At 37.6% G+C, this 22,565-nt stretch overlaps 1 protein-coding gene across 1 annotated transcript in view; it reads right to left on the bottom strand.

Annotated features, from left to right (window-relative positions):
- Positions 1 to 1,838: 1,838 nt before the first annotated feature.
- Positions 1,839 to 22,565, bottom strand: part of TMPRSS11A (transmembrane serine protease 11A) — a 63,734-nt gene continuing 43,007 nt past the window's right edge. Inside the window, exons 6-10 of the mRNA XM_033214545.1 lie at positions 19,246 to 19,284; positions 17,551 to 17,722; positions 13,784 to 14,043; positions 9,369 to 9,511; positions 1,839 to 2,165 (exon numbers count right to left, since the gene is read on the bottom strand). Of these exons, the coding sequence (XP_033070436.1) occupies positions 2,004 to 2,165; positions 9,369 to 9,511; positions 13,784 to 14,043; positions 17,551 to 17,722; positions 19,246 to 19,284 (776 nt within the window). The 3' untranslated portion in view covers positions 1,839 to 2,003. The remainder of the gene's footprint in view (positions 2,166 to 9,368; positions 9,512 to 13,783; positions 14,044 to 17,550; positions 17,723 to 19,245; positions 19,285 to 22,565) is intronic.

Below are 22,565 nucleotides of genomic sequence, written 5' to 3'. Positions count from 1 at the left end.
AAACATTATCCAGATCAAAATATAAATAGTGCCAAGTTTGTGAACTCAGCTTCAGAGTGATCCAAACTAGTTATTTAAAATAAATGTAATTTTAATGACAATTGAAAGATTCATGATATTGGCCTTACTCTCCCAATGACTTCAGGAGACACATTGCTTATGGAGTATGTTTTCTCTTTTGAACCACTTTGTTTATGTGGTCCAAAAGGGAAAACATCCTATATGCTATATGTTATAACCACATGTGTTATATGCAGTAGGTGCTCAAATTTTATATTTATTTTCAAATTTTTCTAAAACTAGGGTTTTATGGTTGCAATAGTTGGGACATTGCCATAAGCCTTATAAGCTATTTGGCTGTAGAAATGCAAGGGCATAAAATTTTTCTTGCTACAGAGGAAGAAAATGTTCTTTGATTTTTCACAGCATTAGTGAATTCTTATTTTTTTCAGGCATTTAACCATACAATAATAATGTACAAAATTTCCCCCTTGTGGTCAAAATGTGTAAGTGTATCTATGAAATGTCAAATTTCCTGTGCCTGTGTTTTGGGACTTATGAAATTACCATCACCTTCTCCTAAATTTTTAATGAATACATAGTTTTGATCAACTAATCACTCTATCTATATATCATTCATTAATCTGGATTTTTCTGGTTATATATGTAGGATAGGAATATCTATGTGAGTGTGCTTGTGTGTGTGTGTGTATGTATGTGTGTGTGTGTGTGTGTATGTGTGTAGAAAAGTCACCAAAAAATTAGAGGCTTTATAACTAAAAAAAGTTAGAAGATCTCTAACTTGCTTTACTATCAGACTTTGTTTCCTACATATGGCTTTCTTTTATTTGTGTCCCTCAAATGGGTTTAGAAGTAGAAAATTCATTTTTTTTTTTTTTTTTTTTTTTTGAGACGGAGTCTCGCTTTTTCGCCCAGGCTGGAGTGCAGTGGCCGGATCTCGGCTCACTGCAAGCTCCGCCTCCCGGGTTTACGCCATTCTCCTGCCTCAGCCTCCCGAGTAGCTGGGACTACAGGCGACCGCCACCTCGCCCAGCTAGTTTTTTTTTTTTTTTTTTTGGTACTTTTTTAGTAGAGACGGGCTTTCACCGTGTTAGCCAGGATGGTCTCAATCTCCTGACCTCGTGATCCGCCCGTCTCGGCCTCCCAAAGAGCTGGGATTACAGGTTTGAGCCACCGCGCCCGGCCGAAAATTCATTTCTTATGGTGGAAAGGTGCTTTGGAAAATCTGATGAATAAGGAAAAAGAAAAAAAGATTTGTGAGCTCTAGAGAAACGTAGGGAATTATACAAGGGTTTCTTGAACACTTTGTGAGTTCAAAAATGTCTCAGTTAAAAGGGGATCCCCTTGATAAAGACATTTAAAAAATCTCATGGACTAACTTCAAAAATATGTGTTGAGTCTCATTTGTACTTCAACATTCATTATTTAAAGAGCTAGGTATCTCTACTGTATTTTTCAAGCCAGATCTATTACTTTACAAATAAAAGTCCCTTATAAATTGGCTAAGGAGGCCGGGCGCGGTGGCTCAAGCCTTTAATCCCAGCACTTTGGGAGGCCGAGACGGGCGGATCACGAGGTCAGGAGATCAAGACTATCCTGGCTAACACGGTGAAACCCCGTCTCTACTAAAAAAATACAAAAAAAACTAGCCGGGCGAGGTGGCGGGCGGCTGTAGTCCCAGCTACTCGGGAGGCTGAGGCAGGAGAATGGTGTAAACCCGGGAGGCGGAGCTTGCAGTGAGCTGAGATCCGGCCACTGCACTCCAGCCTGGGCCACAGAGCGAGACTCCGTCTCAAAAAAAAAAAAAAAATGGCGAAGGATTATTGGTTGATTAAAGTGATTCTAAATAACTTACGTTGTGTGTTTCATGTTGCTAGATCCAGTAATTTAATATCACTTTGTGTACTATACCCACTAAATAGTTGAATTCTCATGCATATATGACCTGCATACAGCTCTCTTTGTTTAACTTCTATGGCGAATTAGAGGCCTGTTTTTGAAGCAATCCAGTTTCGGTAATAAGTCACTTGTGTGTAGACTCCAGGCTTGTCCTTTTGACCACAGTTATCTCCCCAGCTCACAATTCCAATGAGATACCAGGTGTCTTTCAGATCCCTTGTGACTAAAGGTCCTCCAGAATCACCCTGAAAATAAAAACGTAAGAAAAGAGAAAGAAAATTAGCTAAACATAAAGCTCATTATTTAAGATATTTTGATGAATCACATATTTTGTTACTAGACAGTACATGTATAGATTATCAACACAGAATAATTAATTGAGACATGGATTTTAAAATTACAAAGAGCCTTAAGGTTTAACTTTCACATTTAAAAAATAAAGTTTATTTTGTTAGAGTAAACAGCACTTAGTTAAAAAAGACAAAAACGAAAGACCATGAAGAGGCTTGAAAAGCAATTATGTCCCATGTTTCCTCATGCAGGCTGTTCTCCAAGAGGTAGCCACTTCGTGCTTGTTTAATAATTTCTTACAGTGTCTAACTCCTTATCATTAGATATGCTCAAATTACAGTTTCTAGATTTAGACAGTAAATATTTATTTTTTTCTTACATAGTTAGGGATTTAGGTGTTTTACAACTTCTTTGCAACTTTTCCACACAACATCTTTACATTATAGTATCTCTATTTTTGGTTAAATTAACAGCCTATGTTTAATGCCATTTGGAAAATCTTATTAATGGAAGAGTCAAGTAACATATTTGCATTACAGAAATCTTTTTTGGCTTTCCTAGAATTAATAACATAACTCTTTTTTTCATGTGGATAGTTTTCTATGTACCTGGTCAATGTTGAATGCTCCAAAAGATCTACCAACACCTCACAATAATGTTTACTAATGTTCAAGGACATCAGATAGCTTGTTAGTTCTTTTGCTTCCTCTGAAACAGTTCCATCATATCAACACACACACACACACACACACACACAATCTTTTCTTACTTCTGCTCAAATTCGAGCTGGTTATTTTAAGCCTGGTGCAGAGTTATGATGTTGGGATTATATGACACCACTCCTTAGTGTTGGATTAACAGTTTCAGGTTTTATGTCTTCCACTTTCTTGATTTATTCCCTAATTTTGCTGAGGTACTCCCTCAAGTAGTTTTCTAAGAAAGAGGGTATCAGAAGTACATTTTTTTCTGTCATTGTTTGTCTAAAATTCTTAATTCCACCCTCATAATTGATATTTAGTTAGCATGGGCAGGATTCTAGGTTGAAATAATCTTCCCTTTGAAATTTGAATGCGTTTTCCACCATCTTCTACCTTCTAGAGTTACCGTTGAGGAGTTCTATGTGTTCTGATGCTTCTTCCTTCAAAGTGTTAAGATTGTTCTCCTTATCCCTGGCTTCTGACCCTTTATGATGGCATGTTTTGGAAAGAACTACTTCATTTATTGTGCCCAGCACTACTAGGACCTTTTCTTCAATAGGATGCATGTAAGCTTCAGAACTAGGAGTCTTCTTTATTACTATTTTTTTATATTGTATACTCATGTTTTATGTTTTCAGAACTCTTATTCATTTAATGTTGGACCTCCTGAGTTTATCCTCTAATCTTCTTAATTTTTCTGGTTATTTTTCTCTTCTGTGTCTTTTTGTTGTTGTTGTTCTTTCTGAGAGATTTCCTTGATTTTATCTTCCAATCCTTCCACTGGATTTTAAAAATTATGATTATATGGTTGCTACATTTCTGGAGATGATTCTTACTGTTTGGTTCTAGGGTGTGGTGCTAGAAAGCAGATTGTTAGCTCTGTGCTTTTGTGCTGGGTGGTACTGTGGTTTGAATGTGTGCCCAAGAGTTCATATGTTGCAGAAACTTAATCCCCAATGCAACAGTGTTGAGAGGTGGGACCTAAGAAGAGGTGATCAGGTCATGAGGGCTCTGCTCTTGTGAGTGAATTCATATTATTACCATAGGGGTGGGTTTGTTATCACAGGAGTAAGTTCCTGATAGAAGAATGAGTTTGGCCTTCTCTCCCTCCACCCATCTTGTGCTTTCTTTGCCCTTCCACCTTTTTGCATGGGATGATGAGGCAAGATGTGGGGCAAGATGAAGATCAGATGTGGGACCCTCAACCTTGGACTTTCCAGTTTCTAGAACTGTAAGAAATACCTCTCTGTTCCTTATATGTACTTAGTTTTCAGCATTCTATTACAGCAGCACAGAATGAACTAATACAGGTAGGTAGGAAGGCTTCTGGGCTGATACTCTGTATTCTAGTAGGGGCCTCTTAAATATCAGTATATGGAGGTATTTTTTTTTTTTTTTTTCCCTCTAGACTGTGGGCTTCTCTAGAGAAGAATCTTGCAATTTCTTGCAGGGAGAAAGTTGGAGGCATTATGTATATCTGCCTGCAGCACTTTGGGAGAAAGCATGGGAAGAGGTTGAGGCCTGCTTTCACATAATCCCACCTTTTCAGGCCCCCTCTGCTTTCTACTATATTTAGTGTCACTGAGTTAAAGGACCTCAGATTCAATTGCTACAGAGTACAAACTTCCCATCTCTGGAGTTTAGATGTTTGGAAAGAGGTGGTAGAGGTGGGGAAAGTAGAGATGAGGTATGGATTAGACTGATTATTTAGGATAGGGAGAAATGGGGTGTTCCAAGTACTCTCTGTGAAGTCTTTACATTTCTACACCCATATCTCCCAAAATACTGGTTTCACTTAAAATTGGTATTTCACTCCCCTCTCCACCCAAGACATTTATGTTTTAACCTCTTCTTTACTAAGTCAGTTAAAACTCCTCCATCTTTTTCTCTTTCAAAATTTTGTTGGAGTTTTTTCAGTTTTCTCTCTTTTGGTTTTTATTAGTTGATAGCTTCTTTTAAGCACAATTTGTAGATATATAGAAAATTATATTTTGTAGATGATGCCAAGCGGTTTTTCAAAATGATTGTTAGGGGGTTTTTCTGTTTTGTTTTTTTGAGCCGCTCTTTGTCTCCCAGGTGGAAGTGTACCGGCGCAATCACAGCTCACTATAGTCTCAAACTCTTGGGCTCTCGCAATCCTCTCACCTCAGCCTTCTGAGTAGCTGGGACTACAGGTGCGCACCACCACACCCAGCTAATTTTTACACTTTTTGTAGAGATTGGGTCTCATTTTGTTGTCTAGGCTAGTCTTGAACACCTGGGCTCAAGCGAACCTCTCTCCTTGTCCCTTCCAAAGTGCTAGGATTATAGGTGTGAGCCACTACACCTGACCTTATCTGCCTTTATGGTCATTTTGATGGGTTTGGGGGAAGAGCAGAGGTGAATTTGAATGTAAAATCTCCATGCTTAGATATTTCAATCTACACATTTTAAAGATGAACAAAGAAGAAACCTAGAAAATCTGGCTAATACAAAATCATAGCTAAGGGTGCAGTGGGATAGAGAAAAAAAATAGGAAGTCCGACTTCTTGTCTAGTATCCAAATGAGGGCAAATTAAAACCCACCCAAGAGTAATAAAACACCAAACATAATTTAATCTTTCTTTATACATTCAAATGTTCGTTTGGGCTTTTATCAGAAAATGCTAAACATAATTTAATCTTTCTTTATACATTCAAATGTTTCTTTGGGCTTTCATCAGGAACATCCATGATTACTGTACTGTACATGAACATTTTTTGAAGCTATAGTGGACTTAGTTTATGTTCTAGAAATGGACTTTTCTTAAATGTCTTCTAATAGCACCATGGTTTCTTGACATTCATGGATGGTCAGCTTCTGCCTCCCTTTGGAGCATTGTTTTAATAGAGTTTTCTAGTTAATGTGATACGGATTAAATCAGTTTAAAAAAACAATATAATGATCTTTTCACCATTTCCTTAAGTTAGAAAGTGCAAGATTTAAAAAAAAAGAAAAAACTCTCAAAAGATCAGCTGAGATAAGATATAATGGAATTTATTAAGTATAATAAGAAACATTCCATGCACTATGAAGAGTATGGAAACAGACAGGTGGAATTATTCAAAATCCTATTCAGAGCATTAAAAAGGCATTGGGCTACCTGTAGATGAGAAAAGATAATTATATTACCATGAGCATCCTGGGATTTATAACTGACATCTGTTTATCAGTGTTTCTCAGACTTCATTCTGAATAAACGTTATGAAGGGAAGTTCTTAAATGCAGATCTCTAATGCCGACCTCTAAAGATTCTGTTGAACCAGGGTGGGATCCTAGGCCTGCACTTTTAACAAGCATCCCCACTGATTTGTCTTCAGGCCAGCTGCAGAGCACTTTTAAATCGTAAATTTAGACAGATGATAGTTCAAATAGTATTACTTTCCCCTTCTTTCTCTCTTTCTTTTCACTAATTCTCATTTCCTCTTCCTTAAATAATAAATCACTCAAGGAAAATTCAATCAGCAAGGAGTCTCCACAGTCCTTACTATCTATTTGAAGAGGCAGGGCACAAAGGCAGCAAGAAGCCATATTGAGTGTCAGGTGAATCTTGTGCCAGCTACTAACACAAAATGACAGGGGATACAGTGGTAACAGACTTAGGAGTTTCACACATGAAAAGAGAATTAAGCTAAAACTTGGGCTATTAATTGGTAGGAAGACAGGGGACATTCTTCTAGATAAGGAACTGGCATGGGTGGAGGTCCTCACTTCCTTACTTGTGTGTCTCAAAAGCACCTCCAATTCCATGTGGTTGATGCTGGACCCATGCTGTCTTTCTAGATCTGGACCTTCGTCACTCTTTCCTAACTCGTTGATTATTATTACAATCTCTGCAGCCTCTCAAGCCAGGAGTTTATTTTATTTTTGTTTTCTAAGCCATGAATTGATATATCATTCTTTGCCCCACCCCTTCTCTCCAACCATATGAAATCCATTACTTCATTTGCCACTGTTACCTGTAAATATCTTTGTCTCCATGTCACCATATTCGTCCAAACTAACATATTTCACCTGGATTTTTGCAGTACCTGCTGATTGATCCTCAATTGCCCTTTCCCAGATTTTTTCCTTACTTTGACCAGAACACTTCTCACAATATTCAAATTTGATCATTCTACCCTTTTAATTTAGCAAATGTCTAAATAGTACTCACAATATACCAGGCAGTGTTTGGGGAGCTTTACACGTATTAACTAATTTAATATGAATCTCTTGGTTAAACCTGTTTATTGTCCTTAGAAAACAGGGAAAAAATAATGTGGCTCACAAGGTCCTGCAAAGTCTGACTTCAAACAAATTCTTCTACCTCTTCCTGTACCACTGGGTCATGTGCGTTCTCTGTTCCACCATGTGATGTTTCAGCTCCTAGAATTCTCCCTGCCTCTATCATCATTTGAAATCTTCCTAGATACTAGTTCACTCCATTCACCACTTAGCTTCACCACCCTAGCTAGTCATGTTCATTTCTTAAAAATATACTCATAGAACAATGACCTTCTCCTTCCAAGTTTTCTTTATCATTGGCATAATTTTTTGATTCATTCATATCTGATCCACTAGACAGTAGTTTTCCTGAAAGCAGGTTCCAGGAAGGTTTTTGCTTGGGAGACTACATTTGGTATATGTACGATGTATAGTAAAGAGTAGAGCACTCAAACTTTTTTTTTAGTGAATAAGTGAAGAGAGTTAGAATAAATGGAAAAATGACCAGGGACAGTTCTTGACTAATTTTCCCATACAGCAGTTTCCCAGCAACCTGATTTTAAATTATAGGTTTTCAGAAAATGTTGCAAACATCCACCTATCATTTTCTAAAATGATTTTCAGTGCCATCTTGACAGAGTTCTCTAATCAGTGTAGCAGCTGCCTATGTGGTAATTACAACTAGGGATTCTTTTGTAAACGCTTAACTGAACTGGAAACAACAGCGGAATCACAAATCTTGATCAAGTTGTCAAAGCCTTTCATTTCTGGCTTTCCTATAAGCAATTCTGATCCTTTTCTCAGTTGTATTTGGGTCTTGCTTGGCTAGACCTCTAGTTGAAAAATTAGCGGCTCTTTCTCCTTTCCCCCCAAAACATGCTTTAGGACCAATCTTGTATATACAGGATGGGATTTATTGAGTTATATATCAATAATTTGTAAATTGGACAAAGACTAGCTGATGGTGGTGCTTGCACTTCTATTGTATCAGACTAGGTCCCTCACCATATGCCCCAATTACAATCACTGTATTCCTGTCTTGGATCCTCGTACCTGCACCGCTGCCCTGATAACTTACCCTATTTTTCTGTGACTAGAGTCTTGTTTTATCACTTACTTTGCATAGTTAGGCAGGAAGCTTACCTCTGCTCCCCAATCCAGTGAAGCCTCTCTATGACCACCAATCCCTCCTAAAGCTTTTCAGTAATCTCATGGTTCACCTGAATTCCCCGGTCCTGTCTGCTCCAAGACTCCTGCACTTTCCACCTGTTTCCCATGATATGGTCTTTTGCTGGAATCTCTAAATTCTGCCTGCCTTCCTCCACATTCTCAGCAACTGAGGCTGGCTGCGAACCAGATCCTGCTTTGCCTAGCCTCTATGCTACATAACTCCCTGCTCCTTTTCTGATAGAGGCCGCACATGTAGTATAGTTTGTGGGACTGGACAGGACGTTCTGCCACCTGATATCAATACCATTCCATCATTTCCACATAGAGTAGCCTCCTTAGAGTTCTAAAGAATCTCATGTTAAAAAGCAAGTGTCTCCAGGAAGAAACACACTCATACCTTCATTGGAAAACATACATGTTAGAAGGCAGAGGAGGGCACTGGGGAAGACCCATGGCATCACAGCATGGCCTAATCCACCTGCTTATGGTTATCTACTTGTTTCTCCTCTCATCCTCCTCATGCTGAGACCCAACCAATTACTTGGAGTTCCCTTAGATATGAATTGTAATTTCACACTTTCGTAATTTTGGCTATGCTTTTTGTCTTTTCTATAACATTATTTTCTTATTCTGAAGTTGGATAAGTGTTATTTATTCTTCAGGCCTTATTTACATCTCATCTCTGATACGTGTTCGAAAAAATGTTTCCTTCAAGGAAAATATTTGCTTTTCATTATATTACTTATAACATCACTTTATACTTCTCTGTTTATGATTTTTTCTTTCTTGAATGTGAGCCCCTTGAAAAAATAAGCTACTTTATTAATCTTTGGATTTCTGGTTAAGAAATTCTAATTTTGTTTGTTTGATAGCATCACAGAAACTCTTACTTCAATTATCTTAATAAAACATTTAAAAGTATTTTGTGCTGTGAAATTTGCATTTGTAACTTTTTTGAGCTAACACGATACTTATGTTTTGTCCTTATGTAAAGAACGTATAATATATCCTGAGCCAGATAAAAATTTTTGAGTTAATAATATAAAAAAAACCCTCCAACTTACCCTGCAGGCATCATAAATTCCTTCCATACATCCGGCACAGAACATTCCAGATTTTATATCATTGCCATATACCTGTGGTTGCTTGCAGACATCATCACTTATGATTTTTACTCTGGCTTCTCGAAGTTCATTTTGGGATTCCCCTTAAGAAAAAATAAAGTTATTTTAGTATTTGCAATCAACATCTTTGGCTAGAGTGAAGTGAGCAGACTTTCCTAATATATTTTTCATAGTAAAATTGTCAATACAGAATGAGGTTAATATAAGCAGTTTCTAGAGAAAAGAATTTCTGGTTAAATCTGGCACATCAAATGATAATTATTGTCCAATCACATTTTTATAAAGATTTTTGAAAGCAAGAAAGCCATTTGGATTCTTTTTTCTGGAAAATTTAACCTTAAAAGTAATCAGTTCATATATTTCAGGAAGGCCTTTTATCTTTTTTAAAGCTTTTATTTGTGGGTTCCAGATTGTTCCCAGAAACTTTGCATGCCTAGATAGTTTTCTCCTTTGGCTTGATAAAATGCCTTTAATACCCTGTACATTTATTTTATTATTTAAAGTTTATGATGAGCTTTCATAAATATAAAATATATGTGAGATATATATGTTATATATCACATATATATATAAATGCATTAAATGGCAATGATTTCACTTCTAATGTATTACAAGTTGGTGGCTGCAGACTGTAAGCTAGATTCTGAGTTTTAGAAACCAGTATTTATGGCAGGCTATGTAGAAAACTAAGAATAGCACAAGCATTCAGGGACTCTTTATACTAAACCATATATTGATTGGGAAACCATGACCCTGCAGTTGGCAGAATTCTGGGATGGTCCCCAAGATTCCCGTGTGATTCCCCTCCTCCCACATATGGGCAGGATCTGTGAATGTGATGGATGCGATTCTTATGATTAGGTTATGTTATACGGCAAAGATGAGGGAATTTTACAGATGCGATTAAGACCTCTAATGAATTAATCAATGACTTTGAATTAATCAAATAGAGGTTATCAAAGGTGGGCCTGACCTAATCTGCTGAGCCATTTCAAAAAGGGCGAGCCTTCCTGGAGTTCAGAGCCTCTTTCCTAAAGAGTTAAAGCAGCATGCTGTCATGCGTTCTACAGATGCAAGTAATGGAATTCTGCCAGCAACCTTGAGCAAACCCTCAAAGGACCCACAGATGCGACCACAACCCCAGCTGACATCTTGATTACAGTTTGGTGAGACCCTGAGGAGTCAACTAAGCTGTGTCTGAATGTCTGACTCATGAAAACAGTGAGATAAAAATAAATGAGTGCTGTTTTAAACTGTTTGTGGTTATTTGTTATACAGTTATAAAAAACTAATACAAGAATACAATATATCATCAGCTATAGTCACCATGATGTATGAGAGATCTCTTGAACTTATTCCTCCTATCTAACCGCAAATATGAATTTGTTGACCTGTGTCTCCCCAACCCCTTCCCCTGTAAAGACCCCCAGCTTCTGGTTGCCTACTGATGATATATTATATTCTTGAGAAATGCTACGAGAGTAGATGTTAAGTGTTCTTGCCACAAAAATGATAATTATGTAAAATAAGACATTTGTTAATTAGCTAGATTTAGCACTCACAATGTACATATACTATACTTCAACATACCATGTTGTACATGGTAAGTACATGCAATTTTATACATCAATTTAAAAAAATAACTAAGTACATTTGAAAAAACCCTATACAAACACCAGTTTCTTTAGAAGACCATTTCCAAGATTTATTTCTGAAGAAATGTTTGTAAACACATTTTTAAAAGTGCTCAGAAGATTTAAGTGTGTATCTCAGAAATATGCTAAGAGATTTTTCAAATTATCCTGTTATTTGAATACAATTGGTTTATATACATTATACACACACACGTGTGTGTGTGTGTGTGTGTATATATATATATAGAGAGAGAGAGAGAGCCTACTATTTCATCAATTAAAAACATTCATGGCCTGGCACGGTGGCTCATGCCTGTAATCCCAGCACTTTGGGAGGCCAAGGCGGGCGGATCACGAGGTCAGGAGATCGAGACCATCCTGGCTAACACGGTGAAACCTCGTCTCTACTAAAACTACAAAGAAAATTAGTCAGGCGTGGTGGTGGGTGCCTGTAGTCCCAACTACTCGGGAGACTGAGGCAGGAGAATGGCGTGAACCTGGGAGGTGGAGCCCGCAGTGAGCCAAGATCACACCACAACACTCCAGCCTGGGCGACAGAGTGAGACTCTGTCAAATAAATAAATAAATAAATAAATAATAAATTCATGCCCGATGCTGAGAAGAGTAAGGTGAAACTGACAATCTATATATTGTAAGTAGGTGACAGTGCAAATCCACAACTTCTTCAGTAAACCAGTTGGTAAAATGTATTCCAAGTTATGAAAAGTATAGCCCATAAATTCTGGACATCCCTGAACTATATCTCATCTTCTGTGAAAATGTTTAATGACACTTCTTGCAAAATATTGATTTTATCAAATAATCAGCTCTTTATTTATTTTCTTTATTTTAAAATTTTTAATTTTATTCATTTCTATTCTTATCCTTATTATTTCCTTCCTTACATTTGTTTTAGGTTTATTTTTTTCTTTTTCTAGTTTCTCGAAGTGAGAACTTATTGATTTGATATCTTTCCTTATAATATGCATTTTCTATAAATTTCCCTTTATACACTATTTTAGCTGCATCCGGCATGTATTTATATATTGTTGTTTTCATTTAGTTCTATGTGTTTTTACAAATTTCTTTGAGATTTTCCCTTTATTTACATATATTTTTTAATTGGTAAGCATTTGGGGATTTTTACGTTATCTTTCTGTTACTGATGTTTAGTTAGATTCTATTATGATCAGAGAATATACTTTGTATGAGTTCAATTTTAAAAAACTTCTTAAGGTTTGCTTTACAGACTTGAATATGGCCTCTCTTGGTGAGTAACGAATGGGCCCTTTTAATCTATTAATGTACTTAGGATAATTTAATCTATTTAATAGATTAAAAGCACCTGTGGGTCACTCACCAAGAGAAGCCATATTCCAGTAGGATGGAGTGCTCTATAAGTGTCAGATTCTGTTGCCACTCACAAAGCATTATGACAGGTATTTTTCTGTGTCAATCTCAAACTCCTGAAAGACAATGATTTTTCCCACCAAGCCAGAGGGGATTTGTGATGTCTTTTTCCCATGACTATGAAGCAGAGAATGCAAGCCCTATCTTCAGAGAAAATTCATCCAAGAGAGTGCAGACCTAGGGAAGTGTCAAGTTTACAGCAGCACTAATCTACTGGAATTAATAAACTATCGGTAATATTTTCTGTGATTGATAATAGAACGTTAAAGAAAGCAATACATGTTTCAGTCTGTATAAGATGAAAAAAAAAACAAAACCACATGGGACATCTAGAGAAAATCTAGAGACCCTAAAAGCTATTCCTGCCTATATGAGTGAAAGTTTATTCCTAGTTCTTTAATGGGAGACTGACAATCAAAAGCTTATTCTTTATAATTTCTTGTATATAAATAAATTGTATAGAATCCTGCAAATAGATTTAGTCATTCTCAGAAAGCTCTTTTGCATTTTCTCAAGCCCAGTGTTAAAGAAACTCTCTAGCTATTGTTATACATATGCACCTGGACCACATGGTAGAATCCAGAGCGTGTCTCACTAAGATTGCCTAAAAAATTCAATAACTAAATCATCATTATTTCTTATGAGACTAAGTTCAGTATATCAAGCTGAATCCTTTTAGAGAGGGCAAATAATTTAACAATTTATCTCTACACGATTCTTATTCACCATCACACTTAAATTAGCCTCTTCATTACTGAAGCAAATTTTGCAACATAGGCATAAAGAATATTTGAGTTAGCCACTCAATCTGAGTCCTCCTAGACACAGCTGGAACAATAGAAATTAATGTGAATTCTGGCAAAGAAAAGAAGTAAATGTTCCTTTCTGTGTATTTTTTTCTTGGTTGAGGATGATGTAAGTGTTGAGGTGTTGTTAGCCACCTCTGACACTAGGTGAAGCTAGCATCCCTCTGAATGAAGCCAACACAGAGAAAAGCAGGGGCAAAAAATTCAGATTCAGAGACGCAGAGCCAGATGACATCATATAAACTCCTGTGTCTGAAGTGACACTTATTATGCTTTTTTGACTTCTAAATTACATGAGCCAAATTTGTTGAAGTTTTTGTTTCTTTGTTTTTTATTCTGCACCGGTTAATGTGAATGGAATTTCTGTCACTTGCAAAATAAGAACCTTAACTAATCCAATCAGACTGTGTGGAAATGGCCGTCAGTACAATATTGATGGAGATGAAATCACATTGCCCTAGCTAGACAGGGCTTAGTGCTCTGTTAGCTATCCTGAGATACCCACCACCATAGTAAAGTGCTCCAAATCCTGTGATGTAGACAGTTGAATTTGGTTGGAAGGATGCAGAGGCTTCTGGCAAACATATCCGGCGTATGTCATCTGAAAAAGTGACTCTGTAAGAGACCTGCACGACAGCAATGTCATACTCTCTTGCTGTGGAGTGATAGTTCTCATGGATAATAAATCTTTTGACATTTCTTTTCATTAAGGGAGGGTTGATTTTTGTTCCAAAACTAACAGTCCATTGATGTGGATTTTTATACCTGGAAAAGGTTAGAAATTAACAGAATATATCTAAGCTGCCCAAAGTATATGTACTACATTAATTGCATTTAGGCTATTATAAGAGAAATACAATCCTGAGAATACTTGACTGCGGTTATAGTTTTCTTTGATCATTTAAATATAATCTATTGCTAATGTTTTGAAAGATAAAACATACATAAACACCATATTAGAACTGATATTTAATACAAAGCTATTGAATTTTGGAACTGTAATACACATAAAATATCATTCATTTATCCCTTCCACAATTATTTACTGAGCATCTATGTGCTGAGCCTTATCTGAATTGCTGGAGATAAAGTGATGAACAAGACCTAAGGTGCCTGCTCATAGGAGTATAAGATTCTAGAGAAGGAAAAGGATCAAAACAAGCAGCCAAGTAGATAAATAACCTTGAACATTGATAAAGGCTATGAACAAAATACAATAGGGTAATGGAATAGAATACTAACAGGTCATTATGACTATTTTAAGAATGCATCTGGGCTAAGACATAGTAAATGAGGGTCAGTGTAAGGAGATGAGGGAAACAAGTTTCCAGGCAAAAATCCCAAGGTCTTGCATTGGATGAGCTGCAGTCAAAACACAAGGGAAAGAATGGTTGGGGGTGAGCTTGGAGAGGTAAGCAGGGACTAGATTTTAGAGAGTTTCATAAGTCACGATAAAGTGCTTACATTTTATTCAAGTGATACGGGAATCTACTGGATAATTAAGCCAGAGAATAATGTAGTCTCGTTTACATTTTTAAAAATCATGTTCGTTCTTTCTGGAGAGTAGATTCTTGAAGGTCAAGAATGGATGTGGTAAAGTCTATTAGATGACTGCATAGTCCTTTGAGAGATGATCAAATGTGGTAAATGTGGTTGACTTCTAGCTTGTGGGCTTGGGCAGTGGGTAGACTGTGGTATATACAGGGATCAGAAAAATCATTTAGTAGCAATGGAAGATGATCTAGTAAAGACTGTGCTTTATACTTAAGGAAAATAAAGCTTGGATAGGTTAAACTATTTGATTCACGTCACATGTCTGCCTGCCTCTCTCTGCTCTTCCCTTTATAAAACACTGTCTCCCACCAATTTGTATTATTTGTATTTTTCAGAAGACTTCCTGCTTTATTTTATTATATGTGACACTCGCTACACATCTGTCTTGGTGTATTTAGTTATTGGAAGCATATTTTAAGGAAGACACTGACAAAGTCTTGAATGTTCAGAGAATAAGAACCAATGTAGTAGGGCATCTGGAAGTTGGTTCTGTAAAAATGAGGTAAACATATATATATATATTTTTTTCACACACATATATATGCATATATATGTACATATATACATTTTTAGAAATTCAGGGTTACATGTGCAGGTTTGTTACACAGATAAACTTGTGTCATGGGGTTTTGTTGTACATATTATTTCATCACCCAGGTATTAAGCCTAGTACCCACCAGTTATTTTTCCTGATCCTCTCCCTCTAGCACTCTTCAGTATAGCAAAGACATGGAATCAACCTAAATGCCCATTAGTGATAGACTGGATGAAGAAAACGTGGTATACATAGACCATGGCATGCTATGCAGCCATAAAAAGAACAAAATCATGTCCTTTGCAAGGACATGGATAGGGCTGGAGGTCATTATCCTTAGCAAACTAAAGCACACAGTAATGATATTTATTTTCACTCATGGTTTGGATATTCTCACTCATTTCATGTTTGGTCTAAAAAAGAGAAACTAAAGAATAGCTGTTACACGAATGAAGAGATAAAATTAGTTCCTGTTGTTCCAGATGAAAAAAACAAAAACAAAAACAAACATTGACAGTGGAAGTTAATAGAGTGCAGATTTGGTGTTCAATGCTATAAAGGTATTTGCAAAAATAGAACTATCTAGCACAAAAATGGCTAACTTTGGCAAAGTAAGTTCCCCATTACTTTGAAAAACCAGATACCAGCATAGGGGATTTCCGGCTTTCTAATATATCAGCTTACTGAGCTCTCACAGCTTTCAAACATTAAGAATTTATGTAGATTCTTTTAAAAAATAGATTACTATTTTTTAAGATGGGGTCTTGCATTGTCACCCAGGCTGGAGTGCAGTGGTGCAATCATAGTTTGCTGTAGCCTCAAACTCCTGGGCTTAAGGGATCCTGCTGCCTTAGCCTCCCAAGAAGCTGGGATGATAGGCATGCACCACCATTTCCAATGGGGTTTCACTATCTTGCCCAGGCTGGTCTTGAACTCCTGAGCTTAAGTGGTCCTCTAGCCTCGGACTCCCAAAATTCTGGGATTGCAGGGATGAGCCACCATGCCCAGCCTAGATTCTTAATACATATTTTCTTCAGAATATTAAGAGTCTCTATAAAGATTTATGCTCTTAGGCAGATAAAATTTATTATAGTAACAAAAGTTAGAATTTTACAGGTCAAAAAGAATGTGAAAAGATCTAGTCTATCTATTACCTAATATACTAAGGTTCAATAATTTGCCCAGCTCTCCAACTGCCTAGGACATATTTTTCCCACTAAATTCTGCTGCTACCTATTATATAGAGATACTCGAGATGTCTTTGTTATTACATAGTAATTGGTAATGAAGAAGAAAGGCAATACAGTTAATCTACTTAGAAAAAAATCTAAAATTTTAAATGTAATAGTGATAAAAATGGTTATTATCTTGAAAAGTAAAACTAAAAGCTATAAAAAGTCATTTTATCTTATAAATGATTTTATAGTTTAATATACATTAATAAAATATATGCATTCAGAAGCAATTAGATGATAGCACAATTTGCTATTCTTCACTTCAGCTTTGTCTTTTGTGGCACTGTTGTGAAGAGGTGCTCTATTATGCGAAGGTCACATTGAGTAGCCCAAGGGCCTCTCTGAATCCTTTGATACTCCAGGAATCTCTTTTAAACTGCCTGTCTTTATCATGTTAGCAAGCTCTCATTTTGGTTGTAAACTGTTCTAATTCCACAGATCTTCATACGTCAATGCTCTACATTTGATCTGCGGTTCTGGTTCTCCATCATTACAGTTACCAACTTCCTGCATTTATTGAAAATTTCCATTTTACTTTGGAATTAGTTTGATTATTTATGATGAGTAGGAGACTGGCCCAAGTGTTTGGCAGAAACAGACACTAGTTTTAAGTGGAGAGCATTGTTTCACAAAAGATTAATGGTATATGTTATTAGTGAATATTTTGTGTTAGGATGTCACAAAATAGTTCTGATTCCTTACACAGTTTCCTTATTAAAAACTTTGAGGAAATAATTGATGAATACTAGGATAATGACTGTTACTTCCTTTATTCCCATCAAATTTCTGATTAAGTATGCAAGTGTAACATTATTTTAGAGAAGAACCTGAAATAACTTTTTCTTATTTTACTTCAGTAATATTTGGGACATTAATTGTTACCAAGAATATGACAAAACTCAGGGATTTTTAGCAGAAGTGGGTTCTAACTTAAGGTCAATAACTTACTTCTGGAAGCAGTGTGCTGCAGTGACAAGCCATGTATTACTAATTAAGGTGGCCCCACACTGATGGATGTTATCATACTGAAGGGAAGCTTGCCAAGGCCAGGCCGCCTTGGGTGCAATGACTCCAGATGCTATTCTGTTGACGTGTAATGGAACAACTCGTTTACCACAACCTGAAAAAGATGAGATCATTAAGTTATAAGAAACATCTTGTAATTACAACAAATGACCCCATTCTTACTTGCCTGAAGACATTTTTCTATACTACTCCTCCTACCCAGGACACTCACCCTACCTGTCACTGGATTCATGGCCTCTTCTCTCTCGCATTTCAGAGTTCACTTTCTTACTCTGTGAGACCAGGTTAGCTGACTCTCTGATGGACTCTCATAGCACTATGTACTTCCTCTGCCATAGCATTTATCACACTATTTTCATACTTCCTGATTTATTTATATCTTTCTCTACTTTGGAATTCTAATTTTAGAGTAGGGATCATGTTTTGTTTACAATGGTACCACCAACTCCTGGTCTAATTTCTGGCACTTGGTAGATGTTAAAAGATATTTGTTGAATGAATAAATACATGAATAAAAAGACTTAGAGTGTTTGCAAGACACAGAAGCAAATGCATGAACATCACTGCTCAAATTCATCATTGTTTTTGTAAAATCTTTTGAAATATAGGCCACAGTGATTTGAAGTGATTTAATGAAGCCACTGTTAGCGATTAAGATGAATATATTAAGCATATTTCTTTTTTTTCTTCTTTTTTTTTTTTTTTTTTGAGGTGGAGTCTCACTCTGTCACCAAGGCTGGAGTGCAGTGGTGCGATCTCGGCTCACTGCAACCTCTGCCTCCCAGGTTCAAGTGATTCTCCTGCCTCAGCCTCCCAAGCAGCTGGGACTACAGGTGCCTGTCACCACACGCGGCTAATTTTTTTATTTTTAATAGAGATGGGGCTTCTTCTCCATGTTGGTCAGACTGGTCTTGAACTCCTGACCTCAGCATATTTCATAGATAACTTGTCAGTCACAAACAATGGGTTTTATGTCCTCCCTATTAATTACTTTCTCAATATTTTATTTTGTAGCAGAAAGTACATTTTATGGAATTTTTAAAAATTAGAAAAACAAGTCCAGTATTCCCAATCAGAAATATATACTTTCTTCAAATTTCCCCAAAAGGTTACCATGGCAATTTTTTTCTTGAACATGACTAAAAGATCAGTCCATGAGTTAGAAAAAAAAAGTATTTAAGGCCGGGCGCGGTGGCTCAAGCCTGTAATCCCAGCACTTTGGGAGGCCGAGACGGGCGGATCACGAGGTCAGGAGATCGAGACCATCCTGGCGAACATGGTGAAACCCCGTCTCTACTAAAAATACAAAAAACTAGCCGGGCGAGGTGGCGGGCGCCTGTAGTCCCAGCTACTCCGGAGGCTGAGGCAGGAGAATGGCGTGAACCCGGGAGGCGGAGCTTGCAGTGAGCTGAGATCCGGCCACTGCACTCCAGCCTGGGCGACAGAGCGAGACTCCGCCTCAAAAAAAAAAAAAAAAAAGGTATTTAAATCTATTGTACAAATAGTTATTATCTCTCAAAGAAAATTTGGAGCACAGATGGGCAAATATGAGCAAATATTTGAAAATGTCCTTTCTGATGTGAAAATTACTTGTTTATATAAGCTAACTCGACTTACTTGCTTGGACAGTTAACTCCCCTGTTGATGAGCTCATTGCTGAAAAACAAGACAAAACAAGTAGTGATAATTTGATATTTTCCTGGTTGGTCTCAATGACCAGGAATAATCAGAGGATATTGACCATATATGGATTCTAGACAGTTGAACATATAGATTAATTAGGAAAATGGCTATCTGATACAACATCTGTGCAGAGTTTTTGTAGAGACTTATAGGCAGCCTCTAATTAGGTGGATACTATCACAAGCAATGGGTGAGTAAGGCACAAATAGTGGATGACTACAGCCCACAAATAGTTTGTATTAATAGAGAACTATGGTTTTCCAGCAGTTCAGGGTAAAGCTTCTTTGTATTCCACTTCAGAAGATGGGTAAATGGGACAGAGGAAACAGGCTATATTAGTTCATTTTTACAGTGCTGGTAAAGATATCTGAGACTGGGTAATTTATAAAGAAAAAGAGATTTAATGGGCTCAGAGTTCCATGTGACTGGGGAGGCCTCACAGTCATGGAGGAAGGCAAAAGGCATGTCTTACATGGTGGCAGGCAAGTCAGAGAATGTGAGCCAAGTGAAAGGGGAAGCCTCTTAAAAAACCAGCAGATCTCATTCATTACCATAGAACAGTATGGGGGAAACTGCACCCATGATTTAATTTATCTCCCACCAGGTGCCTCTCACAACATGCGGGAATTATGGGGGCTACAAATTGAGATGAGATTTGGGTGGGACACAGCAAAACCATATTGCAGGTAGACTGTCTTACAGGCCTCAAACTCAGCCTCAGCCAGAACAGATCTGCTTTTTCTCTTTTTCTCTTTTATTTACTTCGAATTTCACATAAACCTTTTTTTTTTTTTTTTTTTTTTTTTTGGTTAAAGGGTTTAGGATGAAAAAACCTTGAAAACTCTCACATAAATGATCTTTTAAATGCTTTTTAAACACAGTTCCTAAATACTAAAATTGCTTTTTTTAAACAATAAACTGTTACGTGTTTCTTATCCAAAAGATACTGAATATTGGTAAAAGCTAGTTATTGGATGCAATCCAAGATTAAATTCTGTCAGCTTCCAAAAAAGTGAGGAATTTGACTAAGGAAACACAAATATTTAACTTGTATACATGTATCAAAACACCATGTTGTATACAGTAAATATATACAATTTTTATTTGTCAATTATATCTTACTAAAGCTGGGGAAAAATAAAGTTGGTGGAAGTTTTCATGAAAATTGTGATGATTTTCAAGTTAAAATAACTTAGCTGACGGAGCAGATGAGAATAAACTGCTTTACTTTTTCCTACCAGTGCAATGTTTCTCAGACACATTCTCAGTATTCTATTCCCCATTATACAAAATAAGATTGTTTCATTCTATTAACTTTCTACAAATTCCACTGGGGAAACTGGTGATGATAAACTCTACAAAGTGGGCGCTTTTGAAAATATCCAATTCAAGTATACCCTTAAAGGCATCCCAAATCATTGTATGGTGAAGAATCAGTTGCTTAGGACCATCAATTGCCCAGGATCATCAATTGCTCTTGGTGCTTACTCTATGGAAGGAATTCAGTTTACCATCAAATGTTGTTTAAGGCAGTAAATTTATTTCATTTTTAATAAAACTATATATTTTGTCCTTAGTAATGCAATAAAGTGGAAAATAGCATAAAGTTAGAACTCTTCAGTTAAAACTTTGTCAACTTAGCCTGAGTAGGATGCAAGTTATCCATTTCCAGGAATGATACCAGGGTAAGTAATAATGGTCATGAGTATAACCAGATTTTTAGATAGAATGACTACACCTGGAAACAAACTGTCAACACACAAGTAACTAGTTTCTAATTTTGACCAAAGATTTTTACTTTCCAGGTACAGAAATGGAAATAAACATTAACACTTTAGTTTTGAAAGCGACCACCTCCTAACACGGTTCTGAGTGGGAGAAAGCTAGTTAATATTCAGGGCTCTACAGGCTACAAGTATCATGATGAAAAATGAAGCAAAGTCATCTGACACACAGGCAGTGAGCTGCTTGACTACAGCCTTGGCGTTTGCAATGCAAAGAAGTTGATTTTAGCTTTGTTTTGTTACACTGTGCCTCCTAAAGGACCCACATCATACAGTTTTTTTGTCAAAACAAAATACAGATTCTTGACAAATTATAAATAAATCTTGGGCTACAAGGTTATTTCTAGACTTAATCTAGAATCTCTACAGTTTTCTGTTTATTGGTAGTCAAAAAATTATGTGTTCCCAGGAAGCAATGTTTTTGTCTATAAAAATTGCCTTAAAGATTCTCCTGAGCTGTCCACTGAATGTGCCTTTCTTAAGTGCTAGTGATGGCAGTTACAGGCTGTCTGGAGCAGTGTCAGCAAGAGCGGATGCGGGAGCAGCAGTGACGGTGGTGGGTCCCCTGTGCCCCACATCCCCGAGGCAGCCGACTGTGCCGCCCCCAACCTCATGTGACCAGGCAGGACCCGCTCCCAGGCCTGGAGCCTCTCCTACTCCGGAACCTGGCCCCACGTTGCCATTCTCGACCATGGCCACTGCAGGGAGGGTGCGAGGAGAAAGTGGATAATCCATGGAGCCCATCCCTGGGAGCCCTCCAGAGCCTGCCACCCTGGAAGCTACCACAATGGGACTGGGCCAAGTTGCCCACTGGTCTGAGAGCAGCGAGGTCAGGCACGAAGGGGTGGGCAGAGAGGTGCCGTAGGCAGCACTGGGCCCTTGCAGATGGAGAGGTAGGTGACTAGGAGATCGTGGGACTACCTGCCTGCATAGAGGAGCTAGACCACTCTAGGGCCTACTGTCTGCTGAAAGCTGAACACTCAGTGGGACAACTTGCCTTCAGAGAGAAGCTTCTAACTCCAGGGCCTCCTCTCTGCTAGGAGCTGAACACTTGCTTGGACTCCCTGGCTACGAAGAGGAGCTGCCCACTGTGGGTCCCCTGTGAGCTGTTCTCTTGCTCAGTAAACCTCTTTCTCGCCTTGCTCACCCTCCACTTGTCTGCGTACCTCATTCTTCTTGGTCTCAGGACAAGAATTCAGGACCTGCCAAATAGCAAGACTAAAAGAGCTGTAACACAAACAGGAATGAAACATACCCCTTGCTGGCCACATTGTAGGCAAAAAGAGAGAAAAGCTGCAGCCTTTTAGGGATCCCAGACCTGGGAGCTCCCCAAGCCAGGGCTGTGACTCCCTCTTTGGGACCCTGCGGTTCCTGTCATCTTCAGTCTTCCTGGGTGCCACCACATTTCCAGGTGCCAGCCAGAGAAGCTGCTTGCAGTGATCTTTGTCCAACCACAGCCTCACAGAGAGC

This window comes from Trachypithecus francoisi, unplaced genomic scaffold (genome assembly GCF_009764315.1).
Source record: "Trachypithecus francoisi isolate TF-2019V2 unplaced genomic scaffold, Tfra_2.0 Lachesis_group1, whole genome shotgun sequence".
Lineage (NCBI taxonomy): Eukaryota > Metazoa > Chordata > Mammalia > Primates > Cercopithecidae > Trachypithecus > Trachypithecus francoisi.
Note: the sequence above shows the minus strand (reverse complement) of the source record. Positions and strands in the feature narration are given on the sequence as shown.